Source organism: Anopheles arabiensis, chromosome 2 (assembly GCF_016920715.1).
Source record: "Anopheles arabiensis isolate DONGOLA chromosome 2, AaraD3, whole genome shotgun sequence".
Classification (NCBI taxonomy): domain Eukaryota; kingdom Metazoa; phylum Arthropoda; class Insecta; order Diptera; family Culicidae; genus Anopheles; species Anopheles arabiensis.
The window spans coordinates 22,752,249-22,775,798 of record NC_053517.1 but is presented as its reverse complement, the minus strand read 5'-3'; the positions used below and the strand labels follow the sequence as shown (position 1 = coordinate 22,775,798).

At 48.5% G+C, this 23,550-nt stretch overlaps 6 protein-coding genes across 7 annotated transcripts in view; 4 read left to right on the top strand and 2 right to left on the bottom strand.

Moving 5' to 3' along the window:
* The window catches only part of LOC120908534 (nuclear receptor subfamily 2 group F member 1-B), a 78,744-nt gene extending 69,279 nt beyond the window's left edge, over window positions 1-9,465 (top strand). The window contains exons 4-5 of the mRNA XM_040319649.1: window positions 9,074-9,231; window positions 9,326-9,465. Coding sequence (XP_040175583.1) covers window positions 9,074-9,231; window positions 9,326-9,442 — 275 coding nt within the window. The 3' untranslated portion in view covers window positions 9,443-9,465. The remainder of the gene's footprint in view (window positions 1-9,073; window positions 9,232-9,325) is intronic.
* Window positions 9,466-9,490: 25 nt separating this feature from the next.
* On the top strand, window positions 9,491-10,378 carry LOC120897427 (ras-interacting protein RIP3-like). The gene is made up of 2 exons (XM_040302324.1): window positions 9,491-9,514; window positions 9,644-10,378. Exons 1-2 carry the CDS (start codon window positions 9,491-9,493, stop codon window positions 10,376-10,378), a joined length of 759 nt encoding a protein of 252 aa, XP_040158258.1.
* A 1,765-nt stretch (window positions 10,379-12,143) lies between these two features.
* LOC120895691 (coiled-coil domain-containing protein 134-like) lies at window positions 12,144-13,265 on the top strand. Of its 2 annotated transcripts, none has more exons than XM_040299250.1 (3): window positions 12,144-12,416; window positions 12,581-12,702; window positions 12,773-13,265. In XM_040299250.1, the coding sequence occupies exons 1-3, from the start codon at window positions 12,245-12,247 to the stop codon at window positions 13,193-13,195; spliced, it is 717 nt and encodes a 238-aa protein (XP_040155184.1). In that variant the 5' UTR covers window positions 12,144-12,244; the 3' UTR covers window positions 13,196-13,265. The 2 variants fall into 2 exon arrangements, with proteins under 2 accessions (XP_040155184.1, XP_040155185.1); XM_040299251.1 differs by having other exon boundaries at window positions 12,414-12,454; window positions 12,570-12,702.
* LOC120895692 (nuclear cap-binding protein subunit 2) lies at window positions 13,212-14,009 on the bottom strand. The gene is made up of 2 exons (XM_040299252.1): window positions 13,851-14,009; window positions 13,212-13,741 (listed from the first exon to the last, which is right to left on the bottom strand). The coding sequence occupies exons 1-2, from the start codon at window positions 13,920-13,922 to the stop codon at window positions 13,322-13,324; spliced, it is 492 nt and encodes a 163-aa protein (XP_040155186.1). The 5' UTR covers window positions 13,923-14,009; the 3' UTR covers window positions 13,212-13,321.
* Window positions 14,010-14,168: 159 nt separating this feature from the next.
* LOC120895690 (meckelin) lies at window positions 14,169-19,696 on the bottom strand. The gene is given in 9 exon segments (XM_040299249.1): window positions 14,169-14,483; window positions 14,552-14,639; window positions 14,704-15,465; window positions 15,538-15,684; window positions 15,750-16,031; window positions 16,104-16,736; window positions 18,302-18,738; window positions 18,741-19,103; window positions 19,280-19,696. Coding segments are annotated over 9 exon segments (3,201 nt in total). The 5' UTR covers window positions 19,524-19,696; the 3' UTR covers window positions 14,169-14,238.
* A 521-nt stretch (window positions 19,697-20,217) lies between these two features.
* On the top strand, window positions 20,218-23,328 carry LOC120895520 (nicalin-1). Its single transcript, XM_040298976.1, has 4 exons — window positions 20,218-20,674; window positions 20,847-21,034; window positions 21,229-22,035; window positions 22,119-23,328. The coding sequence occupies exons 1-4, from the start codon at window positions 20,506-20,508 to the stop codon at window positions 22,608-22,610; spliced, it is 1,656 nt and encodes a 551-aa protein (XP_040154910.1). The 5' UTR covers window positions 20,218-20,505; the 3' UTR covers window positions 22,611-23,328.
* The last annotated feature ends 222 nt before the right edge of the window (window positions 23,329-23,550 follow it).

Below are 23,550 nucleotides of genomic sequence, written 5' to 3'. Positions count from 1 at the left end.
AGTTGGAGCAGTCAAAATTACGGTCAAACGACACAATAAGGGCATTCATACGTTCCACATTCGTTTTGAAGAAATTTCTATTGACTGTACTGCGAGTGTGACTGTTGGTGGTGTGGGATAGTTGTACGGGATAATAAATCATCATATCCAATGAAGGATGATGAAAGTCCTCACTGAGAAGTGGAATACTACAGTGTGTTACGTATGGGAGGAAGTTCTCTAGAGCCGAAGTACCATTCACAGAGTGCAGAGGTGTGATTGAGTCGCACAAAATATTGGTTGCGGCAAGGTTTGCGAAGACCAGATCCAATTGACGCCCAGATTGATTTGCAATACCACTCAACTGAAATAATCCGGTACTATGCAACCCATCAACGAAATCGGTATTAGCCACGGAATTGCATAAAGGCGCATAATGCATGACAGAATAACATGGAGAGCAATCGGTGGCTTCTGATGTATTAGTCAGCTCCCATCTGATATCAGGTTTATTGAAATCTCCGAAGACGTATAATAAATCGCTCTCTTTGATGCGGCTTGAAATTTCACGTACACTATCATGTAAAGCGTTCATCACTGCGGGGTCATTCGCATGACTAGGCGGAATGTAAACAACGCCGATGTAAACAGAGACACCTGGCAGCAATGTTTTGATCCAAAGTTGTTCCAGTATGGTATTAGGCGATGCGATTTCACATGTCGGTATTGAAGAGGAACTTGCAATTAAAACACCCCCACCGCGTGAGAGGGCACTGTTGGAAAGATTCCTATCGCACCTGTAGATATGATAATGATCGTCAGTGAGGAGCGAAGAAGGTATTGACTGAGTAAGCCAAGTCTCGGTAAGAATGATAAAATCATATTCTGATTCTGATAGCGCCAGGCGAAGATTTGTAGTTTTCGTTCGTAGACCACGTACATTTTGGTAGTAGATAGAGAGACTGGGATGAGCTGAACGAGGTGCATCGCCGGATGCGGTGCAAGATTGCTATTCATCCGACGGGCCAGCGTCAGCAGATTCATCAGTCCGTTTGGCGTTTCGCTTCGGTCGTTTTTTAGGAGCGGCTAAGCATTCGGGAGGTGACCTAGTAGGTGTGGTAGTAACAAGCATTCGCTCATTAAGGTCAAGATGTGGTTCGTTTGTAAACAAAGCTGCGTCTGTAGTGGTCATGGCAGGTGAGGAAATCGTAACGGGCTGTGCGAGCGTATCTGTTGTAGTAGTTGGCATCGCGGCACTCCCTCCAGAATGTGAGAGAGGATTATGATAAGTGTCGGTAGCGGGAGTAACGTTTTGATCGAGCATCGAATTTGTTTCAGTTGTTGCACAGGTATTAGTGTTATAATTATTGGTCCGATAGTCACGGAACTCTCGGTAGGTAAGAGCAGAGGGCCATGTGTTAGGTGAGAGAGCCTTGTTGCGTAAAGTGGCTGGTATGCCCACCTTAAATGAGATAAATGAGAGTGTACTAGTGTCGGCACCAAGCTTCGTCAAACGGTGTACAAACACATCCCGCTTATCGAGTGCTAGCCGTACTTGTACCATGAGAGAAATCTGCTCAGTGGTAACCGATGGGGAGAAACGCGTAAAGAATAGCCACATTCGCGTATCGGTGTGTGGGATGGTGTCTAGTGTGTCAGAATCGAGCGGCGATCCCGATCCTCTGAGTAGTGGTGTTTGCGGGTTGTAAACTGGTGGCATATTGGTGAAGGATGACGGTTCGTTCGCACTCACACTAAGAGAAGCGGCTAATGATGGATACTGTTGTAGTGTGGGTGTAATAGTACCGGGGATATTTTTGACCACTGAATTAAACAATTTAGGCGCTGAATTGTGATGAATGGGCCGTTGAGACGGTAAATCGGTGGCGGCATGCGTCGATCGCAAGCAGGAACGGATCTCCGCCTTTAAAACTTCCAGAAGCTCTAACTTAATAGCTGTGGTATGCTGTGACAGCTCACTACGGAGGCCCGCTTTAAGGTCGGCTATGCTGGACAGTAGGTCGACAGAAGTGTGAGTGTACGGGGTGGATGACCTCAACACGGCCGTACGCGGATCCTTGTGAAACTTTACACAGGCTTTACAGGCCCAAAAAAGTTGTGCACAGGACTCTATAGTAGCGGAAAGTTCCTCAGAAAGTCCGCTGCATGAGAAGTGAAACTCAGAGTTGCACCAACCCTGGCATTTCACAATGCGATCAGCAGCTACGATGTCGTTAGCGCAGGCGGAACAAATACCAGCCATTGCTTTGTGGATGAGCGATTGATTGTGATGTTGAAGCGACGTAATGATTGTGGGCCGGAAAACGTTTCCAGGTGATTGACGGTGAATAATCCAGTTGTTAAACAAAACCAGGCAATGAAGTCACCTACACCAGCAACAAGTTCAGCAAAGATACAGGTTTTCTCGGAATAATATTGAAAATAGTCGGAGCGCAGAGAATCTTCGACCAGTCACAGTGACGTTTGGAGTGAGAGTGAGAGTTCTGATTGATTAAGCCGCGCTTCACCCGTTTATAGAAGCCCGTTTGTTTTGTAAAATATTCAAGGAGTCACAAGCAACTCTTAAAAACGAAAGTGATGACAGAGGAATTAAAGAACGGTGCCAACTTGAACCTTGTTTCTTGCATGAAATGGAGAAAGGAAACATTATTACACCACTCTGCACTTGTTTGACAATTCAACCAACAAATAGCGCATCTGTGACTCGCTGCCTAGTCCTGCCGGCGTATCCGCTCTTTGCAGTAGTAGTAGTAGAGAAACGGTCCATAAAAACAGCAATAACCAGGTACGGTTTACATGTAATGAACGGCCATATATCACTGATGGGAATCTTGTGGCCCTTGTACAATCCTGCCCCCGAGTTCCAATGCGGGCAGAATACATGAATCGACACAGAGAGAGAGAGGGAGTACAGGTCCTCCTGAAAAAAACAGAGAAGAAACAAACATTCCTCCCAAGGTGCCTATGCCGCGGAAGAGTAGATAGACCGAGCTGAGGTTTGGAAATGTGTCAGGGAAATGCCGTTGGAGTATTATGGCCGTCTGGTTTGCCGCCCTCCGGCCGGGAAGGTTAACGACGCCACCATGCACCACCATGCACCATCAGCAAACACCGAGAGGGCGTTCACAATCACAATGTTTACCACCGCCGTGGCAGGGTGTCCTCTCAACCCCACTCCGCCTCGATTTTAATGCCTCGCCTTTGTGGCGTACCGCACTGGGGCGCACCGGAAAAACAGGAAGATGCAACTCCAAGTGGAAACGCCCATCCCGGGTCGAGAACAACGTTTGGACATTCCCTGCCAAACGCGTGGCGCTTTCGGTGGGGCTCCGTTTGTTTGGGAGGTTTTTGGACAAATAAAATCGAAGTAGCCCAACGTTGCTCTGTACCGGGGTGGCGTGGAGCTCCCTGTTAGGAAACGAAGCTGACAGCTGTCTTGAAGTCTGGAGAGCTAGAGATAGCCTATGCATCACAGTAGCAGCTGATAAAAACAAGGTACATTTCTTGAGCAAGGGGAGTTTGAAGTTACACCGCCAAGACGCTTGAAGTTACAACTTTCAACAATAGAAAAGTTTGCTTCACAACTTGCTGCCAAGATACGGACTTGCGGGACTCGTTTCTTCGTAGCATTCAACATTACGAAGACTGACTCACGCTGCACTTGTGGATGCCAGGACGGTTCCGAGCAGAGGAATGCGATTTTCTCGCCCCACGCTTCCAGCCCCGGCGATGAGCTGTGAAAGCATCTCCGCAAACAGCATTTACAAATGGCAGTTGTGCAATCAGTGGACTTACACCGAAAACAGTAAAACATTTCAAATATTTGTTTTTACGATCATCGGACACACAGGCTTGGAATGGGGAGGATGGGGAGGACCACTTCGTCCCGAAGGCAGCAGACGAAGCGGACGAAGAATCGCAACAGCACCCCTCCACCTCGAGAGGGCTCCCGCAGGACCCATCAAGCCAATGAAATTTAATAAAGTGCGCTATCTTTTATTGGTTGATTCAGCCAACCGCAACCAACATCGGCAACAAACACCCACAGCAGGAACAGCACAAAAAAGAGTAGTATTCAAAAGGTGGACCCCGAGACGAAGTCCGCCTGGCGAATGAATACAGACACACACACACCAACGTTTATCGATTGATGATTAATTGATGGATAAATGTGCATCGGGCGGGGCCCGGCGCGGCACAAAGATTTACTTTTGGCCAGTTTAGCGTGGCGTGAGATTTTGGTGTCCGTTTTTTTTATTTCTCCCCCGTTTTTGGAGAACCTTCGGAGCTGAGTCCGGGCGCGCACGCGTGCCTGTACACTGACAAATGTATACCACAATCGCACACAAACACACAGGTTGCCCTCCCCTCGAAGCCATCACGAAGCCCCTGTGTGTGTGGGGGGTGCCAACCTTTTTGCCAATTATGGCAAGTGCATTCCTTCTTTCTCTCCTTCCCCATGAGGAGTGGGAATGAGTGGGGTGGAATGGGTCGGTTTGTTTGCACAGGGAATTAATATTGCCGGCACAAAATGGCGCCTGGGTGCAGCATCGGAGGCGGGAAATTAATTATAAATTAAGCATCGAACGTCGAAGCAACATTGAAAGATGCCTCACAGCCTCAGCTCCAATCAGTATCAATTCAGCGATAAATTATCGACCAAAATTGGCAAACAGTTTGTCGGCATTGCATTAGTGATCGATGCCACTCGCCAATGGGGCACTAGTGTTCGTGAGCACTAAACGGGCGGGAAATGCGCTTTGCATTTGCATAACCGCAGGCGTTTACAAGCGTGACACTGACTAATCGAAATTAGTAGCTTATTTATTACGCGCTTTCACGACTTTTCTCTCCCACCCTTTGTTTGCATGCGTCGCTTTCCCCCCCATTCAAAGGGTGGGGATGATTTATTAGTGCTCCCAAGCGTTATTAGTACGATGGGCGACAGAGCTCCATGCCGGTCCGCTTCCCTCATGCAAGCCTTCTTCAATTACACGAAACATATCTAATGGCATTAATTTAAACCATTCCATTCGATAACACCCTCATGCGCGACGTTGGCCACACTCTTATTCTTCTGAGCCAGGGCGCATTTTCCCATGCACGAAAGCTGCAGCACCTCGAGACAGGCTCCTCACGCTCAAGGCAACAACAGGCCGTACAAGCCGTTCCCTTGCGTTCTTATGCAGAACGACGCATCAAGAACGACGCGCATCAGTGCATTGCGCTTAATTTACCATCATTAAGGCGCACCCCGGGGAATGGGGAAGCGCCCGAGACACGGCGCAATGTTCACACCACTCCACAATACCGCCACCACGTGTCATACGCAACGCGCTGAAACGTCACGCGTACATCTAGTAACCCGGGAGACAGGGGTTTGTTCAAAGAACGCGATCGAACATGTGCTCCCGCATCCCATCGTGGCGGCGCTGCGTGGTGAAAGTGGTAATAAAAGCATAATAAATACACTCCCTCGCTGACACGCTGGTTAACAAACACTTGTTCCCTGGCAAGCATAGATCACAGTTAATCGTTCCCCGCACCCGGGGAGTGTCTTGGGTGTGGAGCATCGATCGAGAATCGTCTTCGAGGAGCGGTGTGAGTTTGGCTAATTTATGATGAGAGACACACTTCTCACATCGGTTTCACATTGCTGATCATGCATGGTAAAGAATGGCAATTTGGACGGCTTAAATTCTCCCTCAACCTGTCCCAATTGGCTTCAACCATCTGAGCCATTTGCAGTGTGAGGCTGAGGAGTGAAAATTCATCATCATAGGATTATTTTCCCGGCCCGCACACAGCTAATGGATCGTCTAATCCGACGGCATGAAATCTCTTTGATGTCTTGCTGCCGACCGGTCTCCCACAAACGGTACTGCGCCTTAAGCGACATTGCACACACACACAAAAAAAGATAATTTTGTACGAAAATTTCCATTTGCTCAGCAGTTTTTTTTTGCGTGCGTGCGTGCATTGTGGTGCAACTTTTTTAATACTTTCCGCAAGCAAAGGCGCCCGGTTTTTGCAGCAGTAATGCTGCTCATTAAAAATGGCGCACAAAAGGACGAACGAAGGACGTCCGTTGCCGGTGCAGGAGTTGCGAGCACGGTCTGGCACGGTATCAGTTTCAACACATCATTAAGATGTTTGCTGGACAAAGAGCGAAACGTTTTCTTCGGGAGTTTGTTCGTCCCGTGCGGGGAATGGGGGGTTTTTAAGGGCAGTAAGACGATAGTTTTACATTTTCGGGCATCTTGGTTCGTCGTAATCTCTATCTCTCTAAGATAAGATTGTTCATACACAAACTACCTTTCGTTTTAAATTACAATCTCGCCCATGCGCGCAAAAGCTAGGTCGGGAAAATGCACTTGGAAAAAATCAATTCCACTCATTCCTCCGAGTAGGACATTGGTTGGACAGCGGTAGCAACATAAGCATCTTCTGCTACACCCTTCCGGCGATGATGATGATGCTGCCGGCCGTTCGGTTGTCAATCGACCTACATAAAGTGTTCGTAATCAGTAGCAATTTGCGCTAATTGGTCCGAATGGAGTGAAGAATGTCAAGCTTGGTCACAGCACAGAGAGGGTGCGCCGCTGCTTCCCGACCCAAAGACGGTTGCTGCAAAACCCAAACGCCCAAGCCACTATAGGAACAATCCAACTCCCCGAGCATGATGGAAAATAAAGATTATTGTCTTTAATTTGGTCGCCCGTTGGCACTCCCTTGCTCATTGCCGTAGCGAAATAGAGCGTAGATCATCGCCATGGAGCACTTTCCTACGAACGGTGGCGCGGGATGGCACCCGTCGCTATGTGTGTGTGATACTGTCGCATTCTAGGCCTTCATCAAATTGAAGGCAGTTTAATTGAATTTCATCACACCCATCCCCCTGCATCCATGTCGATCGTGCGTCGATCGTTCTAGCTTCCATTGCCAGCCCCCCCGGGTTGCGTAACCGGTAGCTTGCGCATTAGATGGTGCCGCTCGTTTTGTTACGCAGCAGACAAAAGGGTTCGGGGAGCTACAAAATCTGACACTTTTCAAAATCAACCGCTTACTTAACCTTTTCCTGCAGAGCGGTTTCCCTGTGACCCTTTTGGTTACTGATGATCGAAAGCATATGTGTTACACACTTTGAGTAATCAGTGCCAGCGTTACTGGTAAAATTTGTCAAACCATGAGTGAAAAACTCCCCTATACAATCAAACCCAATTAAACAGTGACATTCTATGGTTCATTCCATAGCTGTCACCACAAGACAGGTGAGCGAAAGGCAAATTCCTTCAGCAAGCGTAAGCGCTAACTCCAGCCGTTATGCTTTCCGTTCTCTACACACATCATCCTATAGCCTCATCATCAGCCTCATCATCAGTCTCATCATCAGCATCGTTACCATCGTGTCCTCGATGGCACGATGCTTGACATGAGCCAACGAGAAACGAGAAACAAAACAACAGCGGGATGAAAAAAAAGAAAACCTCCACGACAAACAACAGATGTTATCGGAGCAGCAGCAGCTTTTTGAGCGGCTATAGCCTCTCTATTGGTTAACCCATTAACAACGAAACGACGGAGTCAAGTGCGGGACCCTTCTTGAGCGGCGGTGTAAGCGGGCACCCACTCGCTCGAAACTTCAACCGCGAGCGGAACATGCGTGCGTGTGCGCAGCGATGAATAAATTTTAATTACCCTATGCGCTACTTGATTAGCCGGAGCCGTCTCGCCGTGTCACGCAGCGGCGCAGCGTTTGGAGAACGGGGCGCACGCGACCACCGAACGCATTACGGGGAATCCGTACCCGGGGGTTTTTATTAGTATTTATGCCTCCGGAGCATTAGCGAGGCAGCTCGGTTCAATTGACCGGCCTGGTGTCCGGCCCACTCCCGGGTGCACTTGACGGTGTGGAGGAAGTCCGAGATTCGGTGTGATGGTGGGAGCACAAGGAGCAAATAGTTGGCAGATTTGGGTATGTTTTTTATTTTGCCACAAGACATTGGTAGGACATAAAGCAGACAATATAAAGCACAATTAAAACAAAACTTCGCTCGGGGAAAATGTGTTTCGTTAGTCCCCATCGTTCCTTTCCAAAAGAATAAAACAAAGTAGAATTTCTTCCCATGGTCGGCAATTCCTCCAGACGCGGCGCGGCAAGAATGCACAGCTATGATGACGCGTCAACGGTACCGTGATTTATGGATCTTTATGGTTTCCCTGGTGCTCTTGCCGGTGATATGTGGCAAGATTACGGGCGAAGAATTAAGATGGCATTGACGTTGTCTCGAGTGGATTTTCGGCAGTGAAGCATCTTCTTCGCGAGTGTGTGTACGTGTGTGTGTGTCGTTGTGAAGTCATTCCAATGTTCGTAGCGTTTTTCTGTAGTCTTCGTACAGTAGTCTCGGTAGTCGGAAGTAATTTATGCCTCTGCTAATGGCACTGTGTGTGAGACTACACTTGATGGCTGCACTTGCGGGGTAGTAGTACCTATCCCTATCGTAGTACATTTCATTCTTCATTTCTAGCTCTTTTGTGTCTCTTTGTTTTCTTGTTACTCTCCTCATTTCACACATTAATCAGTTTCTTTTTTATTCTTTTTTCCAGCTAGTTTCAACACACTTTTGTTCGTTTTGTTTTTACGCTTCATGGCTTCATTTCTGTATGCTTTCTTATCACTAATCTATGTTTTAAGTTTCTTCTTTTCCCCCATTTAAAATGGCTTAAGTTCTCTTCACCGGTATTAACCAAAGCTTTAACACACACCTAAACACACCCTCTTCATCGTCCAGACATGCCAAAAACGCGCACAAGCACCATTTGCACGATTAATGAACACTTTGCTTTCCTTCTAACAAACACTGTTAACTCAGGGTAAAAAAAGGTGGATATGATTTTTTTATTATTATTATTTACATAATTTCGTTTAGTCTAGATTAACCTTCCCCAATCCCTTCAACTCCTCCTTCCTTTTTGAAGCATACCCCTGTAGCTTTTTTATAAGATTTTTCTTTTAATTTCAATGAATTTAGAACTAATTGTGTTGCTTTCTTGCGTCTGCTCCTACTTCCAGATGCTTGTGGGCTGTCGGACGTGGCACACATCGAGTCGCTGCAGGAGAAGTCCCAGTGCGCGCTGGAGGAGTATTGCCGGTCCCAGTATCCCAATCAACCGACCCGGTTTGGCAAGCTACTGTTACGTCTTCCCTCCCTCCGAACGGTCTCCTCCCAGGTACGGCTCAGCCGCTCTTTGCGCCAAATGATTGTAGCAGTCGCTCCGTTGCTATAACACCGATCCGTAACCGATCTACTCTCGCCCTTACCAGGTTATAGAGCAACTGTTCTTCGTCCGACTGGTAGGCAAAACGCCTATAGAAACGCTCATCCGTGACATGCTGCTGTCGGGCAGTAGTTTCTCCTGGCCCTACCTTCCCTCGATGTGACACACGGCCGTGTGGCGCCAACTGACAACGACATGATCTTCACTGATGATGGGAGGCGCGTCCACTACCGCGGTAGCGGCTGCCGCCACCCTTCAACATCAGCAGCAACAGCAACAGCAGCAACAGCAGCAACAGCAGCAACAGCAACAACAGCAGCACCATCTGGAAGAGCTGCAGCACCAGCAAGCCCATTCACACCAGCAGCAGCAACTACAGCAGCAACACCATCAGCAGCAACTTACCCACCATCTGCAGGCTCAGCAGCAGCTACACGAACAGCACGATCATCAGCTACAGCAGCAGCAGCAGCAACAACAAGCCCTCAGTCTCGCTAACTCCCAGGCACTATCCCCTTCGTCCAGCTCGTACTACAGCAGCTGCTGCTCGGATATGGCCGCTGCCGCACTGTCCTCGCTGATGGCCAGCACCAGCCAGTTCACCCAGTTGCAGAACACGCTCAACTTTGTCAGCGGCGGTACGATCGGGGCCACTGTAGCCGCCAGCAACACCACCAGCAGCAGCAACAGCAGCAGCAGTAGCAATAGTAGTAGCGGTAGCCACGCCAGCACAGGCAGTGCTGCCAGCGCTAGTAGCTCGCGCAGTGTTGCAAGCGCCGGTGACACACTCGCCGCCCCCGGATCGAACGGTGAAGGTGCGGGAGCACCGGACAGCGAGAGTGCAACTATCGACGGCAACCACGTGAACGGCAGCTTCGACAGCACGCTGGCAGCACTGGCTGCCGTCGATCATGCTGCGCCGGTCGGCGATACGCGCAAAATGATCCTCGGGCTGGGAGTCAACCACCATCTGCCCGCCAGTCTGCAGCTGATCGAGGATATGGATCACCGAGCCGGAGATTCGGACAGTAGCAGTGGGCAGCAGCAGTTGCGGCACCAGGACGACACGAACGTGTCCGTCGTTGACGATGAGGCGTAAGCGTAAGCAACGATGTGAACAAACTCAGACACCCTCCCTCGGCGTCACGGTACTCGGTATTCTCCAAGAGAATGTTAGCCAAGGTAAACGCACGCAAGGTGTCGTTCGGTTTAAAATCTATTATTTATCGCGAGCATTCTTCTTCGAGCTCGCTCGCTTGTACACGCTAAATTATGTTTCGCCCAAACTTTAAAAAACACCCTTGTGCAATGTTGTGTAGTGCCCGCGGTGGCCACACGCTCACCACTCGGAAGCAGAGTGACAGGGCGCAGAGTTCAGGATCGTAGGCTCGCGTCGGTTGTTCGGTTAAGGTTTTTTTGGAAAGCAAACAAACTTATCGAATTATCTATAGTCTATATACATGTATCGTACTGTGTGTGTGTGAGTGTAATTAAGAAAGAAGGGACAGAGATAAAGGTGCGCGCTGATTTAAACAAAAAACAAACAAACTGATATTGCAATATAGAATTAAGCGTGAATAAACTGTGGCATTTCTGCAAACACCGCAAAACTCTGGCGCAAATGGATTTTAACAGCAGGGCAAATAATTCGGATAATTCGGAATAATTCGGAGCCACACAGTTCAGTCGCTCATTCTCTTTTCTCCAACTAGAACAAACAAAAGAATCACCAAAAGCGATCTTAAGAGGTCCCTCGAGTAGCTCGAGCCCTCCCAAAAAGTCCCAAGCTAGCTGTGCGAGATGTCACAAATCACAACAACAAAACTGTTGACCGTCCATAATGGTTCCCCCTCTCCCCCTTTTTTAATAGAAGTAGTTCCAAACTGTCCTCTTAGTGTCTGTGCTCGAGTCCTGTTCAGTTTAGTGCTTTAGTGCCACGCTGTACATAGAGTGTGTATGTATGTGTGTGAGTGTGTCTGTAGGAACACATTCGTTCTGTTAGCTTGGACTGCAAACAAAAAAAAAACCCATCCAATCAATTTCCAATCGCCCTGTTGCGATTTGATGTGAAGAGTTAGGGCTTGCTCTTTGTGCTGCTGGCCTAGGTTGGCTCTGCCGTTTTGTCCTGTGCTGTTGAGAATTCGGCAACGGTTTGGTTTAGAATGTAGGATACAAAAACTATGTTTTAGGTTCACCTACACCACCATTATCATTATCATCATCATCATCATCACCACCACCACCACTATCTTTGTGGTAATAATGCAAAAACCGAACCGGTCAATGTACATATATATGTGTAATCAACTACAAATACAGAAACGATCTTCCGCGAGCGAAGATCTGCAGAGGGACCCCCAGTACCGGAGAGAGGGACAAATCTGTAGTGTTAAGCAAGGGGAGAAGAGGGGGGGGGTGTATAAGAGAGGGTGTAGGTACTACGCTAAAAGTAGTATAGTAAGAGCGTGAGCAGATAGCAGAATCAAAATAGTTTAGTTAATTTAATTGTGCGTTGATCGTTTGTTTTTTTTTAAACTGGTAACTTGTAGTGAACAAACATGACAAAAAAATCCCAGCCACTATGGAGCGTCCATAATATTAGTAACGTTATTGATCTTCTTGTAGGGACGGCCACGAGCCGGCCTATGAGAGTCCCTTGTTTCTAGTGTGTGTGTGTTTCAAAACTCCATTAGGAGTGTAAAATCAAAGCCAATCAAAATGGGCAATCGATAGTGGTATGGTTTAAATGTTTTTGTTTAAATTATATGTTACACCAATTACGCACCACACAAAAAAACAAGCCCGTAACGAATGAACTATCAATACAATGTGCTTATTTTGATCGTGCTCTTTGCGCGAAACAGTGCAGCAGCAGCAAAGAAAAAAAAACTCCTGAATTATCGTATCACCACCATCGTTAGGGTTTAAAAAGTGAAGCCAAACATCGTCCAATTACTTTCACAGAATGTCTCGGAAAACGTACTCCTCGGTGGATTGTTTATTCATACTCTTCCTAACCTCAACCTTTGCCGAGTTTTCCGGGCTGGAGAAAAACATTTTTCCACAACCTGTGCACGCGAAAGACGTTGAGAAAGTACCGGAGCTCGATCTGGGTAAAATAATCAACGAGAAAGTTTGTATCCTTTTCAATGAGCGATTGTTGGCTGAAAGCAGTGTACGTTCCTTCGCTACACTAAAAGGACACGTCAGTGCTCTTTTTTGGCCAGGCGTTATCTATCCAATTTGGCTTATCGTTGTGCGAACAATTGGAGTTTTTTTTCCTTAACTAGCTTCATTGCAGACGCGAACATATTCGTACGGAAGCGGGAGGAACATAAGCTACTGGTGAACCATCTACAATCGATCGAAGATTACAGCAAACGCTACAAACTCATGAAGCTAGGGATCGATGAAATCCTACGGGTACGTGTATTCAGCTGCCATCGGGTTTGAAAAACTCATGCTAACCGCTTTACCCACACACGCATTTCAGATAATCCGCGAGGAAGGAGGCAAACTGAGGGGCAACCAAATTACGGCCGAATCGGAATTTCCCAAACTTCAGGAACTGATCAATGCGCTGGCACAGTTTCTCGAAAACACCTGCCTGTTCGGCGAGATGGTATTACACTTCCCGGACATGTCCTATCGCATACTGAAGGGCGTTTCCGACTGGCGCACCCTCATGACGGATGCGCTGAACTACACGAAAACGTTCGTGAAAATATTGGACGAGAAATCCATCGAACTGCTTGGGCTGCTCAATCAAGAAATTAACGAGGACCAGCGAACACCGGAATACGTGAACCCGTACCGAGAGGGAGCACAACAGACGGAATCTGCCAAGCCGAAGAAAAAAAGCAAAACGAAACCGAAAAAAGGACCCACACTGTCACCCGCCAAGACAGAACTGTAAAGCACACACTGCCAGCTCCGGTTGTAGAAAATGATTTCGTTTACTTAAATATACGCTTATGAGGAATTTACAATATAACCTTATCGCCCTAGCACCGGCTGTACCGTTGGCCGATTGACACGTGCTCTACTCGCGCATGGACGGTGCACCCAGCTGTCCCATCTGGACCATCTTGCCGTAACCGCCCCGGCCCAGATCATGATCCTGCCGGTACTCGTCACGCACCTGGCCACCCGTCTTGCCCCGTCCGTACTGTCGGCCCTCGATGAAACCGGCATCCCAATCGACGCGCACGATTCGATCGTCCAACCGCGTACCGTTGATGTATCGCATCGCACTTTCCGCGTCTAACCGTGAATAATACTCGACGAAGCAGAAGCCGCACGGTGTCTTCTTGAATTTGTCCAGCCCCATAATGATGCGCCGCACGTCACCGCAGCGCGAAAACAGCTCGTGGATCTGCTCCTCCGTGGTGTAGAACGAGAGATTGCCCACGTACAGGGTGGAGGAAACGCGCAGGAGCTTTTCCTGTTCATGCCGGGAGCCCTAAAAGCATGGTAGAGGCAACGATAAACAATTGCACCAATTGCAAGCGAGATTGCTCAAGCAGCTGTGTAAGCACGTGCGACGGTCCCTTACCGTGAGCGAACCTTACCTTGAAATGTTGGTCCCTGTATTTACTCAACGATACCGATGGTGTATGAACGGATTGAATTTGAGTAGACATTTTCCGAGCGCTTTAATTTAAGCAAAAATTGCCGCAAACCAACGATGCCGCAAAATGTACGCCAGCTACCATAACAAATCCCTACCATTGACGCCTTGACAGTAGGCATCGGTGGATGACATTTGAGCGCACAGCGCCATCTGCACGTCAAAAATACAATCATTAGCCGATTTGAATGATTGTAATTCAAATTAGCCGTTTTTTTCAGTCCATGGTGCGAACAAACGGGAAAATTACTAGAATATATTTCATTTTGTAAAATCACTAATGCATATCTTTATTATTGTTCTATTGAGAAACTTCAATGTGCCCTATTTTATATCAAAAAGCGTTTATCGATCAGCGTTTTCTTCGCTAGATTATTCTTAAGCACATAGTTCATAACCACCTCGAAACATTTGTAAACGATCCCGATCACCACGATGCCCAGCAAATAGTTCCCAGTCAGCAGCACAACACAACAAAACAGCAACAACTCAACCTGGAAGAAAATGCTCTCATTGCCGTTGAACAGAATTTGGTCGAATGAGTGTCCGTTGTCGATGTAGAAAACACCTTTGTCTGTTGGCGAACGATAGAAAATAGGAATTGAGTAGTGCTATTTCCGAATGGCGACTCTTTTAACTTACTTTCTGTAATGTAGTTCTGGAATTCGCAATTTAAGATATTCTCCAGAATGGTGCGCTCTTGGATAATATAGTCAAGATCCTTGAGAGCCTGGAAAACAAGCACCAACATGTTAGTAAGAACCAGCCCTTGCGAATTCTTTGCATTTACATACATGATCGACAAACGTGGCAAAGAAGCGATTCACATTGTAGTACGTCAGTATGGTCCGCTCAAAGTTGTACTCGAGCCGGCCACCGCCCGGGCTGGTAAACACCTCGCTAGCGCTCATCTTGGCGCTCCCGATCAGCTGCGGCCGATTCAGATGCTGATGCGGCCCGAGCGAGGACGAGTTTCGTAACGGCGTAATCAGCTTGTCGTAAAACAGGCGCAGATTCTTTGGCACCAGAATGGAGTACGTCTGTTGTTCGGATCCGGGCAGAAGGCCACGATTGCCGCACAGATTATCTTCCTCGCGCTTGAACTGCATTATCATCGAGCACATGTCGGTATCGGAGAACCCGTGTGGGGATCGGCCGTGGATGTAGTATCCATACGATTCCATGCTCAGTATGAACACGGAAATGTTTGCAATCGACGCCACATCGATAAACTGTTGGATGGCATTTTCGATGAAACGATCGTGTATTAGAAAATTGTACAACCGTTGGGCAACGTACACGGTCGTGTAGATAAGTATGCCAACCGCGATCAGGAGCATTTTGTCCCGCTCGCCTAGATGTTCGCTGTTTCGATGCAGATGCAAATCGAACGCATTGGAAGCCCAATTTTCGAAGCCTAATATCACAAATGCAAGCGCCAGCAGGACGATATGGGCAAACATGGATATCTTGCGCTTCGTTGCCAGCTCCTGCCATTCGTTGGCGATGAAGTAGTTTCGCCACGCCGACACACTATCATGCGAGCTGGGTTTGGTCTAAAAGAAGGGCAAGTGTGGGTCATGTTCGGTTATTAGTCAGACGGATAGGATGGAGCCCATCCAACTCACATTCGTGCTCGATGCAATGGATGGTGTGTCTAGCTGGTGCAACCGCTGCCCCATCGTGCTGATGTCGAATATCTTAGGCCTCTCCCAATCAATGAAGAAGATGTCCACGTTGGCCATGTAGAAAAACACACGCATCAACTTTATGAGCTGAAGAATAAGAAACGTTAGTAGTACCATGCGTATTGCGCCAGTAATCTTCAGCTCTATCTCACCTTTAAAGCAAATCCAACGTAGATGAACACCTCCACCAGATTTTGAACCTCGAGCGGAAGTAGCAAATGTACCGTGCTTTGCGTTTTGTAGGTGAAAAGTGCATGCAGCACAATAACTCCCAGCACGATCAGGAATGCCGTCCCGAGGTACGAGCCCAGATAGATGAAGAAGTTCCAAAAGATCTCCATATCGTAGTACTGCTTGCTTTGGCGCAGTTTGTAGCAGTACGATTGAAAGACGCTCATTGAAAACGCGAGTAGTATGAATATTGGTAGCAGAATCTGTGGAAACAAAAATGCGCCCAACAAGTTACTGTAAGTATTCCAAGTCCATTAGGAGACGACTTCATGTACCTCCAGCAAAGAAGCGTAACTGTATGCCTTGGTGAACGTAACTCGAAACTCAAACTCAACTGTACTACCTGTGAGTGCCCCCTGTCCGGACGCAGATGTGTTGAGCAGTGCATATTCCACTCGCACCAGCGGTATGGAGATGCGGTTTGGGTGTTTGCCATGATCCGGATGTAGCTTAAACTCGAGCTCAATCTTCTTCGCGTAGCGTAAAAAGAAGAATTGATTCTTTACATCAATCTCTCCGTACAGCTTTGGTTTGTGAAGTTCATTCAGTCCAGACACGGTGTCTACGAGCAGAAACCGTTTCACCAGTTGCCATCGATCCGGTTCTGGGTCAGTGTTCTGCGTAAACGCATTCTCGATCAGTATGGGAACCGAACGCATCAGCCGCACCCGTTGCTCGTAGTAGCTCACGTAAAGCGACAGGAACTCGACCGCCCGGAAGTCCTCAACAAGTCGGTTAACGCTGAGTGCACATTTGCGGTAATAGCTTTGTCCGAAGCGTATCCGCTGCTCCTGACTGACGTCGTACCGTTCGCAAAGGTTCAGATCGGCAAAGCGCATTTCGCGAAACTGTCGCAAATGGCCAGACAAGTCGTAGCCTGCTAGGGTGAAATTGAGCGTGTTGTTTAGCTGAAACGACCGATGGTAATCAATCAGGAAACTTTAGGCGAAAGGGAACCAATGCCTCCAAAAGGTCTATGAGTGTGCGTGCGTGCATGTGTGTGTGTGTGTGTGCAAGTGCGAATGGTTTTGTGGGGTGGCGGTTCGTGTGGCGACATTTGCATATTCGTGTTCAAGGATATCAGGGTGCAGCAACAAAAATGAAGAACGACACGTAACAGGCAAAGGTACTGGACGGTGCACTTAGAGGCAGGCATAAAAGGTTACAGCCGAGATTTAATGATCCAGATAATAAAATGCCTAAGGAGTTGGCGTTCTAGGTAAGGCGTAAGGTTTCCTTTCTTCCTATTATTGATCCTCGCCACGTCCACGAGCTTATTTTTTGAGTAATACAAAAAAAGTAGACTAATGCACTTTACCCTCCCCATTTCAACTCTTCGTACAATGTTAGCTAATATTAAGAACAAAATGATTGGCATAACCGGAACAACCCGAACCAACACCAACATGCCTTTCGTTCGTCGATATGGATGCAACACAACATCGACGACCTCCGGGCCAGGCAAATTCAACGCGTAACCAATGTCAAATATTTGCTCCTAGTAACCACTGGGAACCATCCAAACAACCGAAGGTACCCTTCTTTTGCTGCAACGCTTAGCCCACGGACTTAGTGCTCCTTTTGCCATGTGGAAAAAGCATGGCCTGTTTTTCATTCCGTTCCATGATTTCCTCATGAATGGGACATATAGGGTCGATTAAATATTGAAGAGGATCAGTTAGTGGGGGTGACCTTCGATGGTGGTAAAAACATTTACCTAGCACACACGGGGCATCACGCACAGCAGCACTTACGCTGCACTTGACCGGTGTAGGGTTTATCCATTTATCAGTGAAAGGTTGAAATTACATCTCGATAAATATCTCGATTACCGTTTCATAATTCTATACTTTCCTTTTGCTAATGGGGGGAAAGCTGTGCTACATAGTAAATTGCGCCAAATAGTGGCTACTGACAGGAAACACTAAGAACTGGGTCATACCGAGCTCAATGTTTCTTCACCTCTTCTGAACGTAAAAGTTAATCTCCATTTCCAGGACATATCCTAAAAAAAATCGGATACATATTCTGTGCACGACCCGGTTTTTTACCGACGTTCTCCCTCCCTTCTGCAGGTCTTTCATTTTGACCCACTTCAAACTGTGGTGCCCCGGGTTTGACCCGCCCCGGCTACAGTTAAAATTAATCATAGCGCATACATTATCGCCCCAAACACTTTTTCTTTCGCTAATGAGTAGCATGTTTGTCCCCAAAAAACAACATTATGTCGTCTACTTCGGCAGCGAGAGGGCACTACCGTTTATGCTTAGCTCCTTGGTTGGGAAAATGTCACGCAACCGAATGGACACAAGCTGCTCATGCGAGGAAAAGGATTATTAAAACCACTACGATCAATAGACGGGAGAAAGGGAAAGGGGTACGTTCTGTCCATCCGCAATGCCGGAAGCAGACCATAATTTGTGGCACTAAAGTAGTGACCACTACCACTGAAGAAATGGCATAACCAACTTACCCGATTGTTCGCATCGCTGTCGTAGCTGTAGTCGAGAAATTTCTCCAACAGTTCGCTGACGTACTTGCCGCGCCGATAGAACAGCCCCGGCCGGACCGTTTCGGGTCCCAGCTTGGGCAGGGTCCCTCCACCACCACCGGCCCCACCCTCACCGGCCAGATAGCTTTGGCTGGCGCTGACCACGCTGGGCATACTGCCGGCATTCGGCACACCCGACGCTCCGAGCGCGGCCAGGTCGTACGTTTGGTACGTGTAGAAAATGGCACACGGCGAATGGCGCTCCAGGCTGTAGAAGCTGAGCACGCACAGATTCGCCAGCTGCTGGCAGTGTCGCACGCTTCGCATCACATGACAAAACACTATTAGGTACCTCACATCCCTGTACACGTTCGCGTTCTGCCGGTTCTGGTGCAGCAATCGGTTCAGGCTGAAGGGGGATAGTGCTGCACGTCCCGCAGCAGTGACAGCGGTATGCAAAAGTTATGAGCACCACGCGGATCACCCGGCGGCCATCCATCGCCCGGCTCGATGTACAGCACGTTCGCCTTTAGGTCACACTCGCAAACGGCACGCTCGTCGCGGCCCGGCGGAAAGGTGCGGCGCCGTTGATATACGCTCCGGCTGGATTTGGTCGTATTGACGATGCCTACCTGGATCGTTTTGCAGTAGTTGACCGTGTCGAGCCGCTCGGTGGCGGGGAACTGGGCAAAGAAGTCGCTAACGTTCTGGCACACGGGTCGCTGAAGGACACTGTCATGGTCACGGACTGCAACGGCTTGGTCGTTGCACGTGCAGGACAGTTCTGGAATGTATTGGACAGTTGAGAAGGTGTACGTAAGCAGACCCGTAGGTAGGATTAACACAAGTAGCGCAGTTTGGAGCTTGTGGAATGGCGGATGGGATGGAGTTTATTTGTTAAATCGATAGGAGGTTATTTGCGGTTGAAAAGTTTAAACCCGCCCCATGGGACATACTCACTGTCTTTGGCCGGAACCAGATGGAGCCCGTCGTCACACAAGCTACACTTAAAGGCGAACAGATCGTAGTACTCGTTGGTCCGGCAGTCGTCGGGCGTGGCGTACAGCTGCACATCGTTCGAGTTGTAAAAGTCCGCACTAGCCCGGACGGCCAGATCACTGCACGAGACAGCTATCAAAAGCAGCACGTTCCTAAGCATTGCCACATACTGAATGATCAATTGTTCACGCACAGAAACTACCATTTTGCACTCGCTCAGCGAACGCTCCTATCGGGCATGGTACACGTTCGCTGGGCTTCCGCAAGGGCTTTCACTTTCACCTGCACTACCGCTACCGGGGAGGGTTCGAAGGATTCACTCGCACGGACCACAGCACGTATTGACCCACTGGAAGGGTAACGCTCGACTGCATCGTACCGGACCGCTGGAAGGACTCGCCAGGTGGAAATTAAGCATGTAAACATGGAAACGTTTGTTTAGTTGGTATCACCAAGGCAACCGTGGTGTGCAAATACGCGGTCCTGGTCACAATTACAAACAATCGGACCTGCCGGTACAGTGGTGGACGTGAGCGTGGGCTGTGATTAATTTGAATAAAAACAATCTTTGATAGATTTTTGCACCATTTTAGTTCATGGATAAATTTTAAATCAAGTCAAATTAATAAGACAATGTTGTCTTCTTTATTTTATAATTCTTTTAATATATCTTTATTCCAAACAGACTTGTGTCCATAGCTAACAATCGAACCTTGGGTATACCTCCACAACAAATTTCATGTACTGTGCGCTTTCAAATTATAATTTAAATTTAATAATAAACCATCTCCCGCAATTTATATCTCAACCGTAAATTTGAAAACGCCTGCGAGCGCTGTCAAAGTAGCCGCTGTCGGCGGGATGACAGTTTCCTTCCCCGTTTTCATTTTTCTCCCGCAGCTGTCACTGTCGGTGTGCATTTGTATTGGGCAATTGGTCCCGTAATTTTTCTCAACGACACACACGGGGTTTTTTCTTTCGCACTTTCTTCACTGAAAAGGGAAAACAACCGGCCACATTTGGCTTCCAACGATTACCGCGAGCGCAGGTTTCTGCTGTGCCGTTCCGTGCCGTTTGCCATCTGGCCTTCGAACTCGAGCCCAGTTAGTTTTCTTCCTTCTGCCCCCCTCCGGCAGCGGTGTGACAATCTCCCGGAAGGCCCGAATTACGACACTGCAGCGGTGAAGATGTTTGAAGAAGCGGACAATTTTGCGGACCTGTTTCGCGGCGGGCTGCCGTACTATCTGCTCATCACGCTGCCGATACTGATCATCTGCTCGTCGAATCCGGTGCTGGCCGCGAGCGAGTTTGGCGTTCAGCGGATGTCACAGTACGATGTGCACGGTGTCGCTTACGGTAAGCAGCCGAGGGTGTCGCGCTACCCTTTTCTCCGGTGTTGTGCATTCGCGGTTGAGGTTAGGGCCCGTGCCCTTAATTCGTGGTTGATTAGCGTTAACGACTATCGCGGTGCTGCACACAGTATGCTGTGAGGCCTGGTGTTGATATTGGTCCCCTGTCTGTGTTTTAGGTTGCCGCGCGTCAGCATTGAACCTGGAAGCCAAATCCCTCTACACCTGGCAGACGTCCCGGCATTGTGTGTTGACCCGGTTGCAGGACATGACCATCGACCACTTCCGGGAAATCCGTGCCAAGGCGGGCGGTCTGGTGGTTCTGCTGCCGGAAGATACGGCCGCCCTGAGCTTGGAGGACAAGCAGGTAAAGGATGGCTCCCGTTAGCTTTCGTAGCAGCGCGGCCCTTGTTGAGGCTAACGACCTAAACCAATTAGCCGTAAGGTGCATGCACCTTTCGAGTTGGCGCGCACTAATTCGATTACGATGGGTTAGCTTTGGAAGGCTTCTACGGCAGATTTACCTGTACGACCTATTTCTTCTTTTTTTTTTTCTTGTAGCACATTCACCTGCTCGAACAGGCGATGATGGTGCAGGATGTCCCCATTCCGGTGTACTTCTCCAAGTACGACCCGAAGCTGAATGGCATCATCGATGAGGTAACGCGTACGACCGTGCGCACCCAGAAGCAGAGCGCCCAGAAGCGTGATTCCGCGTTCAGCGAAATCTTCGGATCCATATCCGCCAACGGGTACCAGATCGTGGTGTCCGGCTCGTCCCATACAGCCAACAAGCAGTCCAAGATACCGATCATTCAGGGCGAGCTGGCCCCGCTCAAGCCGGGCAAAACGCTCGACGGCGACAGCAAGCTGCCGCTGATCATTGTCACGGCACACCTCGACACGTTCGGGCTGACCAACTCCCGGCAGAGCAATGCGGATGTGGCCGTACTGCTGACGCTGGTCGAGCTGTTCAGCAAGCTGCACGCCAGCATCCCCAAGTATCGGCTCATCTTTCTGGTGTCGGAATCGGGCCTGCTGCTCAACTTCCAGGGCATGAAGAAGTGGCTCGATTCGAACCTGGACGAGAATGTGCAGATACAGCATGCGGAGTTTGTCGTGTGCCTCGACACGATCGGCAAGCTGCTGGCGAACGAAAACATCTACATGCACGTGTCGAAACCGCCGAAGGAGGGCACAGCGATGAACAGCTTCTACAAAACGCTCCGCACCGTCGCCCAGCGCTACGGCAATGTGAGCGTGGAGGGTGTGCACAAGAAGATCAATCTGGCCGACACGCTGCTGGCCTGGGAGCACGAGCGATTCAGCATGAAGCGCATGCCTGCCTTTACCCTGTCGAATGTGAAGGTTTGTTGACCGACGCAAAGTGTGCTTACGATCAGAAGGGCTTTCTCTTCATTTGCTGTTTCGTTTTTGTTCCATCTCCACAGAGCCATAAGGACCCGCAGCGGAACACCATCTTCGAGGATGACACCGCGGAGGAGCAGCTGGACGCGCTCGAGCGTAATGTGAAGATTATTGCCGAAGCGCTGGCAAGCCATATCTACAACGTGCCGGCCGACGACGGTGCCGCCGGTGAGATCTTCACCGGCTCGATGGCCATCAGCCGGGAGCAGATTAAACCCTGGCTTAACATCCGCTCGACGCAGCAGAACAACGATCTGAAGTACGCGTTCGAAAAGTACCTGCGCAACGTGAAGGTCACGTACGAGAAGCCGGACGCCCGCGAACCGGACTTTATGCTGTACGACGATCGTGACGCGCTGCTCAACATCTACAACGTGAAGCCGGCCGTGTTCGATCTCTTCCTGACGTTCATGATTGCTGCCTACCTGTCGGCGGTCTATTTTGCCATCTTCCACTTCCCGAGGCTGTACGGTTTCGTGTGTCGCATGACGGTAGCCAAAACCAAAGTAAACTAAGCGCCATCAACTTCATCATCATACCGGTTAGGGACCATACGGGGGTCGTCGGGTGTATGATTACGGGATGGGCGCATTTAGCGAGTTTTAGTGCGCTTGGGTAGTATGTAGCGAGAGAAAGAGGAGAGAGATAGAGAGAGAAAGATAGAGAAAGAGAGAAAAATAGAGAGAGAGGAGAGAGGAGATAGAGAGAGAGAGAGAGAGAGAGAGAGAGAGAGAGAGAGAGAGAGAGAGAGAGAGAGAGAGAGAGAGAGCGTAGATTATGTTGTTCTATTTTCCCTTGTCCCCTGTTGAAACTCAACCTCCCATTGCTTCTCAGATTCATTCGACATGCAAAATCGTTCGATGGCGTCACGTGTCCAGGTGGAAAGGAACTTCGTTTTATTTTCTTCACTACTCGTCTTTTCATTTTCATCACTGCTCGGAATCGTTGCACTGTGCGTAGGCTTTAGGATCGTTTTGTTTGTTATCCCAGTACTTGTAGGCTAGTCGGTATAGAACGTTAATCGTATCGAAATCGTTTGCCGTTTCCTCGGTACTGCGCAACAGTCACCGGGCGGGAATGGGTTTGCATTTTCCCTCTGTTCATTTGTGTGTTTCCTTTGTGCGGTGTGTTTGCTCCTTGTGCATCGTGTGCTAGCGAAAGCCAGTAGCTAGCATTCATCGTAAAGCATTGAACCGAGCATGAAACAAATAAATGCATCGAATTGCCAAAAGAGTGTGAGTTTGGAATTTTACAACTTCCTGTTGTAAGCCCAAAGCATATGAGAAACGTCGGCGTGAGATTTATAACTTATTTTGCATACAAATCAATTGAATTTGTATGTAATGAATACAAATTTATGCTTTGGTAAACAATGCTTCTTTATACAAAGAAACAAAAACGGCCAAAATTAAATTTGAAATGTTTTCGCCCGTCCGCCATGATGTCGTTTGAAAT